Source organism: Dufourea novaeangliae, unplaced genomic scaffold (genome assembly GCF_001272555.1).
Source record: "Dufourea novaeangliae isolate 0120121106 unplaced genomic scaffold, ASM127255v1 scaffold2, whole genome shotgun sequence".
Classification (NCBI taxonomy): Eukaryota; Metazoa; Arthropoda; class Insecta; order Hymenoptera; family Halictidae; genus Dufourea; species Dufourea novaeangliae.
The window spans coordinates 631083-641237 of NW_015373882.1; the positions used below are offsets into that span (position 1 = coordinate 631083).

Here is a 10155-nt window from a genome sequence, read left to right on the forward strand (position 1 = left end):
ACTATCTTTATATTTATCGTGTAAAATAAATAATGTATTTCCTTTTTCCATCCAGACTTATACTTTAGTCTGATACTGTAATCATCTTTATAATTTTACGGTAACATAGTACTGCATATTTTACATAATTATTTTGTACAAATTGTTAGTAGACAAAGAGACCGATAGAAAACACGGACCATATGTCGCCCTAGTAGAAGTAGAAACAGTAAATCATATACAGACACATTAACCACTCATATGTACCTTTCGAATTGGAACTTATCGGACAAAAAGTTCTGTAGAATAAAACTTTTTTCTACATTTTTGATTTACTAATCATCACCGTTTTATGGTAATACGAATAACACCGTACCCTACATTCATAATATCCTTCACAACATAGGTATGTATATGTGAAAGAACTGTTTTTATCTGAAGTTAGAAATGAATTTCGAATTTTCAAAGGTCAGTCTATATGAACATAGTCGATGCTGCTTTTAAAAAATGAATTTTTTGAAGAATTAATTTTTTTAAAATAGTATTCGAAGAAACTACCTTTTTATACGTTTTGTTACATTTCAGTTGTTCTCGTGTTTAATTACTGTTACTGTCATAATTATGTTTTAATTATTATAATTATGCAACAGTCATGTTTTATTATCCAGTACTCACTGCAATCAATATCATTTTCATCGTCATATAAGCCTTGAGTGGTGTTCATAAGCAATTAAATAATACCAATTATGGTAATTAATTCATCAGGAGCATTAAATTACGACACATAGGTTATAATATTTCGAAATAAACATAAAATAGAATGTATGATTATATGAATTCATGTAATTGATTGCAAATGCTATTTAAAGTCTTAAGGTTGGCCTACATGCCACGAAAGACCTCCATAATGAACCTGAGCTACTTCTTAGTCTGTAGAACACAAAATGTGGATGATCAAATACTTGTGTTGATCGGTCACTCGAATAATTTCTTTAAAAGAAAAGGAAACAGGGGACAGCAAACTTGTATCCATCTAACACATAGCCCTTTTAATGAATAACTGAACTAGAAAATTTTAAGAAATGAGTCTACTGTAAATTGGAACAATATTACTAAAAGTATATTACGAATCTTCACTTTTCACATGCAACAAATTATTTACATTGTATTATTATTAATAGTACTAATCATAAATCACTTCTGTATTATTAAAAAATGAATCGAATTAATTAAGATGATAATGCATCATAAAACTTGATTTATAGGCACATGTATATGTGTATTCAAATAAATCTACCATGTAGAAGCACTTGTTTCCTGGATGATTTCTAATAGCAATAATACATTAATTTAAATTAGAATATGTCCATACATGAAGAGATACACGTGCTCACGGTAATGGCGCCGGCTGATCAATCTGATATATAAAGATGAAAATAACGCGCAACGTTTAACCTCTCATACTTTCATTAAAGTGACTTTTAATCGTCTGCAAGACCACCTATGTTATCAGAAACCCATTAACCCTGCGTACTAACGCCAACTAATTTATTCGTAATTGGAAGAACGGAAACACCTGAAAGCCTCTAAAAATAAAAATTCAAATTTCCACTTGATGATTTGTCATACTCCCTTACGTTTGCTTTTTCCAATCATTCGAGAAAGAAATCTGCCATTAAAGATGAAAAAACACTTCACAAAATCTCCTTTCTCCGTTCTTACCTCGAACATATGAATATTCAAATTTCTAATGAAATTCACAAACGAGTCGTCTACTTTCTACTATTCAAATCATCCGATTATTATGTCGATCTATTTTTAGAACATTGTAATTGCTTTAGTCAAAATTTAATTATGAAAATTTATGGAGACTTTTCGAAGTGAAATTTCTGAATGTTAGAGATAAAGCAGTTTGGGGACACGGTCGAACGTAGCATGAACACGAGTCTGCCCTTTCTTAGCAGTCTTGGGAGACGACATTCGGTGCCTACGCGACACTAGAATTACCGAGGATGAACGTATATCTAATTCCATTGGATCGATAATCATAACAAACTTTTGAAAATACAAATGTGTAAATTAACTAACTTCTTCACTTCCATATTGCAACAAATGTTGTAAAAGATTTGATAAACTGCATTTTTGATATATTTTAATTATCGTTATAAAAATGTATTAACCAGTCATTTTGACTACTTTGGTAGGTCTAGTGTTAATAATAATCCACCGCGAATCCGCGCTACAAAGACATCAAGTACTACGCGCTCGTCTCTTGCGGTTCGGTGCAATCCGTCGGCTTCACCTCGAGCCACCAGTCATTTGGGTAATGATACTTCTGCAGCTCGATACCCTCCCTGGGTACAGGTATTAATCGACCGCCGAACTGTTTCGCCGGTAAAGGAGGAATCACGAGCTGCGGCGGGAAGCACTGCAGGCTTGGGGAGAACTCGCAATCTGGGGGCAGCACCCTTCTTGTCCAGCCGACTCTCCTGACCATTTGCGTCTGCAAACGAACACAATTGTCTCTGACAATTTGTAGAAAATTTTCAATTTTCCAGATAGTGCGAGTACAACAATTAAATGTCCGTGAAAAGTTTTTCGAATAATATTGGGTTCTTCGGAATGTTCGCAGCATTTTTGAGGGCAGAGTTACAATCTATATTGTTCAATTTATTTTACGTTCTTGTTTATTACTATTTTTTTAGAATTTCTTTCCATTTTTCAATTAATTTCATTATATCCGTTATCTACAATTTTAATTGTATTTGAAGAAACTCTTCAACCTGCTTCTAGATGGATTTCGTCGTTGAAATTTTGTTCTGATACAGAATATTCCAGCGCTCTAAAGGAATAATCATCTGGTGGGGCAAAGTTTAATTAATTGGGTAGATGCTAGAAATCTTCCAGTCGAAGTAGTGGAATTTTTTTTACAAGTTTGACAGAACGTAATGAAAATAGATTTTGTGCTTGTTCGTACGTTCACACGACGAGTAACTTATGCAGCAAGTACATTCCATCCACACCTAAAAAATAGTCTCTGTTCACCAGATCAGACGACTTTTCCTTTGCCCAGTAAAAAGGTAACAAAGACACTGCTCGAAGCTCTAAGAATTTCCTGAACAACCCAATTGCCGTTTTACAGGAAAAACATTATTATACGATTCATTACAGGAAAAACATTATTACTCTTCCACACCGAATAACTTGTATTTGAAATTGTTTTCTTCTGTTCCGATAATTTTAGTGATAGTCAAGGTGGTCAGTTTTAATAGTCAGTCCTTTATATAGGGCCTCTTAGGTCGAGTAGTACAACCAAGCAGGAAGTGATTCTATAAGAAAATTTTGTCATTTGAGGTTTCGTTTTCGAGAAAATTCGGTCTGAACAGTCATCTAAAATGCGCGCTTTCGTGCTGGCAATAAGTAGAAACGGCCTGAAATGACCATACGCGTTAACCAACTCTTACAATTAGTCTATTGCCCGTGTAACCAACAAATTTTCAAGTTCAATTATCTCGAAAACGAAGCATCACCGGAAGAAATTTTATTCTTTTCTTTCGACTTATCTTTTCTTGTGGAATCAATAGTAATAATCACTGTGGAGTTTATGCATTTATAGCACATACAACTATCTAAATTTCAGCACAATAATAAAAGCTCAATAGATTGTATAAATAAATTTTTACATGATCGGAACTTGATAAAACCCTCAATACGTAAAAACTTTATCTGTTTAAAGACAAAGTAACAGAATATGCCAGATATACCAGAACACACATGGTCAATCTTTGAATATTACAATTTACTAAAAGTAGAGTACCTCTAAAGTACTCATGAATTCTGGAAGTATTTCGGGATATACGATTAATTTTTCATCCTGAAAGTAAATAGACTGACCGATCGACATTTTGTTTATTTCAACAAAAGCTTTCTATAATAAAGTTTCTTATAATAATTTCTGTTCCTCTAAATTATTGCAGCTTGACCACAATTATTTCTACTATAAATATAAACGAAATAATGCAAGTTTTATTAATATTCTAACTATCGTTTCCAATCATTTTCGTATTCCCGAGTTTTGCATGTATACTTATCTTCTTACAAAACGCTCACAAAAATGTTACACAGTAATAAAGTGACGTGCCTGACGTTAGTAAAAGAAAGTCCGCCGGTTTATTGCCAAAAGCAATGCCAGCGAGGAACTTTCGGTTGTCCCAGTTATGCTACACGTAAAAGCACACGTCATAAATCGCGGAAAATATTCACAGTCGGACGCCGCATTTATAACTCGTAACTGATGGTACTGCAGCGTTAAATTTGCGAATGCGATAGGTCTAGGAAGCATTACAAGTTTCACGTTATGTGCAGAGACAAGTCGTTTGCATAAAACGAGCTGACAGGAGGGATTACGACTGCAAGAGTTCGCGTATTTAAGGAACGGATCATCTGGTTGCGTTTTACAAACATCCTATATGTATAAGATACATGTAAATATATAACAATGAAACTTATAGATTACGTTCTCTCAAATGAATTACTTATGGTTCTTGGTACGAACCCTTTCTGCATAATTCATTAGATTTCAGAAAAAAATGTAACCCTTAACTACAGACCACTCGTCCCAGAGACGAATTTAAATTTTTCTTTTGCTATCACCATAATGGAGAATTTGTTAAGATCTAGGCGTTTAAGTAACTTCAATTGACGGTAAATGGCAAATTATATCGAAAACGATAACGAAAAATAACATTCAGTTGATTATTAAAAGTGTTGGGGTAGTTAAGGGTTAATAACCAACATTTTGAATGTAATTATCTATGATTGAGAGTTAAGATATACCACTGTTCATCCTTTCTGGCTAATTTCGTTTTTGAACAGATTGCTTTTTATTAATTATAAAGTATTGTCCTTAAGTAAAATGTTCGAATTAATTAAGAATTCACTATTGTTTCATAATCTCATGATGTACGTTGTTGTTAAAAATTTGACTTTACTTATTGAACTAATAGTATTTTTTAATTAAATAAATACGAATACATTATCATCTGTTACACAGAGTGAACAATTGCATTATTAGACACAGATATTAATAACGTAATTATCTTTTGTTCCTATATTGGTGGTGTCTCAGGTCGGGTAGTATAACGGGGCAGGATGTGATTCTATAAGAAAGCATAAGTCGAAAAAAGAGAATAAAATGTTCTGAGTCAATCGAACTTCAAAATTTATTGGAAACACGGGCAACAGAACAGAACTTGGCCAACGCTTCTGTTCATTGCATGCCATTTCTACTTATTGCCAGCACGAATCCACGCGTTTTAGATGAATGTTCAAACTCAATTTTCTCGAAAATGAAACCCTCAAACCAGAAAAATATATTCTTCTTTTTCGACTTACTATTGCATGTAGAATCACCACTCGGTCGTTCGTACCTCGATTTTGGTAACCATCGATATATGAGCCGCTTCTTTGAAAATGATATAAATACATTTTCGGTTAACAAAAACACTGTTTTGCATAGTGCATATTTATAAAAATCTTATAAAATTTAACAATACTTTTAGATAGGGTAAAACGTAAAACGTTAAATATCTCGAAATAAAGAAAAATGAACTTATATCATTTTCAGAAAATAAAAAATGACTCATATAATGTCATGACAAAAATCCGTAAAAAAACAAACAGAAAAATCTTACCATTCCACAATGCCACATAACATTCTAGTATAAATGTCAAGGCTTTATAATTCTAGACTAGAGAAAATTACTTTACAGTCGGTATACCAACGTTAATAGTGAACTTACCACTGCGTCCTCCTCGAAGACAACAACTTCCACTTTAGGAGCATCTTCACCGACTTCGTGCTCCTGTATACGATACACGCCGGCTGCGTGCAGATACGTAGCGCTCAATCCAACTTCACGGAACGCTTTCGTGATCAGGACATCATCACGTAACGTGTCCACCAGGCACAGTTCGACCTTACGTGCCCAAGGTAGCGCACGACCGATGCGAACTTGACCCCAAAGCCCGCCCAGGCACAGAAAGTGCACGATCCCCAGTTTGGCCAGCACCAGGTGAGCCCTACAAAGACCGGTACATAACAGTTAAACGTAGCCCGGTGAAACTTAACGGCGGGAGAAATTGTATATTAGTGAAAGTTCCATATCTTCTGTCCATCAAACTGTCTTAACCCATTAGGACTCAACGTTGCGTTAACGGAACATTTCACTCGCAATTTTTTTCTTCAGTGAATTAACATTATTGAAATCTGTTTTTCATGCTGCAGTTAAAAAGGAGGATTATTTTAATATTTTTGTCCCCACTCAAAATCTTCTTCCACGTAGATTCTGCGATATTTTGAAAGTTGAAGAAATTATAAGTATTTATAGCACTATGATAAACAAATTATTTCTTCAATTATGGAAATGTTTTAGTGTATCCTTCTCATTGAGTGGGCTTCTATAATATAGTGACTAGTATTACAATGCATTTTTTATATTCCAACAAAATAAGATACATGTTATTTTATTTACAGTTTTCAATACAAAATGTACTGAATCAGACATTTCTTTTGGTAGTATTTATATTCTGTTTTATAAACTTTTATAAGTAATAAGTAATTATACGTGTGACATCAACGTATGTCACTGCTTGGGATTTAATGGGTTAAACAAATAGTCGCTGGTTAATTAAATAGCACTTTCTGCGATGAATGCTTGACCTGATTCTACTGTTTAGAGGATTATAAATCGTTAACGGGATCAAGGAGCGAGAATAGTGGACAGATAAATTAAGAGGATTGGTAGCGGTGACGATTCGAAACGTAAGGGAACGAAACCTATGAAAGTGGCATGGAACAAGTGATGAAACTTGTAAGGTAACGGCCCCAACTTCGGGTCGCAGATTTTAATGAAACTTTTAGGACTTGTAGTAGACTTCCTCATCTTTAGAAATCATCTCTGTATAGGGTCAGCTATTCAAAGGCTTCTGAATCATTTGCCTTTAAAGTTTCAAACAAGTCGCAAAATAATGGAACTAATCGTGGTTTTTTATGTTAATTAAGGTTTGCTGAACACGATGCTGGTTTTAGTTTCTCCCCTACACATAACAAAGTCTAGCTTTTTAGATATAAAGTTAGCGCTGTTCAGATTGATTTATTTCTTGAATTATTCAACTGGTACACTTTTACTGACTTCATTTCTATCGTATTTAACAAATAATAATAAAAATAATAATAATTTTAAGTAAATTACAAATGTAGGATGTAAATAATTTCATAAATATTTTGTGTAGTTATACACAATGTACGTACATGGTGACATGCATGTGACTGGTGATACAACAAGGTAGGAGATGAATCTACGTGAAAAAAATAAGCGAAAAATGTGGAATAAAATTTTTTCATTTGAGACTTCGTTTTCAAGGGAATCAATTTCAGAAATTAAACTGAAACGCGTGTATTCGTCATGGTAGTAAGTAGAAACAGAATGCAGTGAACAGACACACTAGCTAAATCTAATTGCACGTGTATCCAGCAGATTGTAAAGAGTCGATTTTCTCGAAAACGAAGCTTTAAGTGAAAGAATGTTACTTTTTTTCGATGTGCTTTTGCATGTAGAATTACCCCCTACTCGGTTGTATCACCATTTACATGACACCCTGTACATATGTACGTATTAACAACGTGAAATGTTTCTAAACTTTCATTTTATATTCTCCAAAATTACTTTAAAATCAATTTCATCTACCAATAAATGAAATTCGGTATCATCCTATAATGTGAGCTTATGGTAATTTAGTGGCAAAAGAATGCATGCCCAGTCGTACTGAAAATACAGGTAACACCTACATTACAGTACATCCTGAAAATCTGCTCTTAAATTCCTTTAATAAGCTAAATAATTTATAATTATCGTATACTTTTCTCGACAAATGTCAATACCATCTTGTTTAGCTTTCGTTACAGTTGGAAACCTAATAATTAGTGTGAGGGTTTCGGGCTGCACATAAAAGCTTGTAGGGCCGCAGGTTGAGTATGGCTGATTTGATACATTCCTGTGTAAACAGCCAATCGCATGTAACATTCAAACTCCCGCCAAGATTTAGAAATCCGAATGCATATACTATTCCAGATAAATCATAAACCAAAAGTCTACAAAACGGGGAATAGTTATCGGCTACCAGAGTTCCGATGGCAGCTTATCTACAAACAATAAATAGAACTGAACCATGTGGACCTGTAAGCAAGCTCGTGCAGTTTCTCCGTGAACTCCTCGGGCACGCTGCACGGTTGCCTGGGCGCCTCTTGCCGACTGAGGCTGTACCAGAACAGCACTACCATCAGGAAGAACGCCGCCAACGCTCGCAGCGGTGTGATGCGAAATCGTCTGCGCGGCCAAAAGCTCATGCTGGTAACCTTCAACACAAAGGAGCATCGCCGTGAAACCGAAAGGGTCCCCGTGGCATCCCGTTCCCGTGGAAGCCGGGCAATCGAGCCGAATGCAACGGTCCCGTAGCAGCGAAATGAACGCACAAGTTCATCCACGAGCGATCGAAAGCGTAGCTCTCGAGCGAACGAAGGCACAAGAATCCTCACACGCGGTGTCCCACATCGTGACGAGAGTTCTCATTGCGTAATCGCGAGGCACCCGGCCAGGAAACACACCGAGACGACGTGTGGCCGTGCGACGATGCACGATACCGCGACGCGCGATGGACACATTGCCCACGTGTCCAACCAGGTCTGTCCAAATTTACCTTCTCGCGACACCGCTTTTTTTCTCACCCTCGTCGCGCACCACCGTCACCGAGTATTTCCGATTGCACACCGTCGTCCCTAACCCCCCACTACGCCGTGTTTGGTTCCCCCTTATAACCGGCAACATTGCAAACCTGATCACAGACAAACACATAGAGTAGACTTAACATCCAATGTAATTTACTGTCACAACATTCGGGGGCTCTAGAGCCCCGTTATCATTTTAATATCAATTCCCGACGTTACCGATAAAGAATTCTGAGTTTACCACCGACTAGGTATAGAATAGACCTATCATCCAATGCTTTTTTCTGTCCCACGTTCATAGGGCTACGTAGCCCTGTTACCATTTTAGTGTCAATATTCGACGTTACCGATAAAGCATGAATTCTGAGTATTATTAGCACAAATGAAGTGATATACATTCTGTGTAAAAAGTACCCGGAATTATTAAATAAAATACAAAAAATTGATTTATTCATTAAAATTTATTTTGTCGCCTTCAAAGTAGGCCCCATCGAGTGCAATACAACTATGCCAGCGCTTGACCCAATCCTTCATACATTGTTCGTAGGCTGATTGAGGTGTGGCCTTCAGCTCCTTCAGCGAATTTTCTTTTATGGCCTCAATTGACTCAAAACGCCTTTCTCGAAGTGGTAATTTTAGCTTCGGAAACAGGAAAAAGTCACACGGTGCCATATCAGGCGAGTACGGTACTTGGTCGATAACGTTCGTTGAGTTTTTAGCCAAAAACTCTTGCACAACGATCGCTTTGTGCGATGATGCATTATCGTGGTGCAAAATCCATGAATTGTCCTTCCACAAATCTGACCGTTTTCGGCGGATATTCTCGCTCAAACGTCTCATGACGCCTAAATAGTATTCCTTATTCACCGTTTGTCCCTTTGGAAGAAATTCGGAGTGCACCAACCCACGATAATCAAAGAAAACTGTGAGCATGATCTTGATTTTCGAGCGACTTTGACGCGGTTTTTTGGGTTTTTATACTGGGAATTTATGCTGGAGAGCGAAATCTTTAAAAGGAACATGTCGCTTAAACAAATTAGTTAAATATGATATTTATTTGGGGAATATGAACATCATAAATAAACGAGAGCGGTAGAGCGAGTTGCGGTATCGGTGCTCTCCGTCGGTGTCGACGCGTACCGACCGAGGCCGAAGATGGTCGGCGCGGGCGAAAGGGAGAGAGCGAGAGCGATAGAACGAGCCGCAGTATCGGTCCTCTCCGTCGGTGTCGATGCGTTCTGAGGAATTTCAGTGGTCTATGAGGGGAGGTGTGCGATCGAGAGAGTACGGTAGAGCTTGCCGCGGTATCGGTGCTCTCCGTCGGTCCAACGCACTAGTGACGTTGCGTCACACAGTTTATTGACCTAGCCGTGTACGCCGTGTACCATAGC

At 36.8% G+C, this 10155-nt stretch overlaps 1 protein-coding gene across 1 annotated transcript; it reads right to left on the reverse strand.

The window, feature by feature from the left end:
- Window positions 1–2236: 2236 nt before the first annotated feature.
- LOC107185481 lies at window positions 2237–8389 on the reverse strand. The gene is made up of 3 exons (XM_015573206.1): window positions 8217–8389; window positions 5781–6060; window positions 2237–2482 (listed from the first exon to the last, which is right to left on the reverse strand). Exons 1-3 carry the CDS (start codon window positions 8384–8386, stop codon window positions 2237–2239), a joined length of 696 nt encoding a protein of 231 aa, XP_015428692.1. The 5' UTR covers window positions 8387–8389.
- Window positions 8390–10155: the final 1766 nt, after the last annotated feature.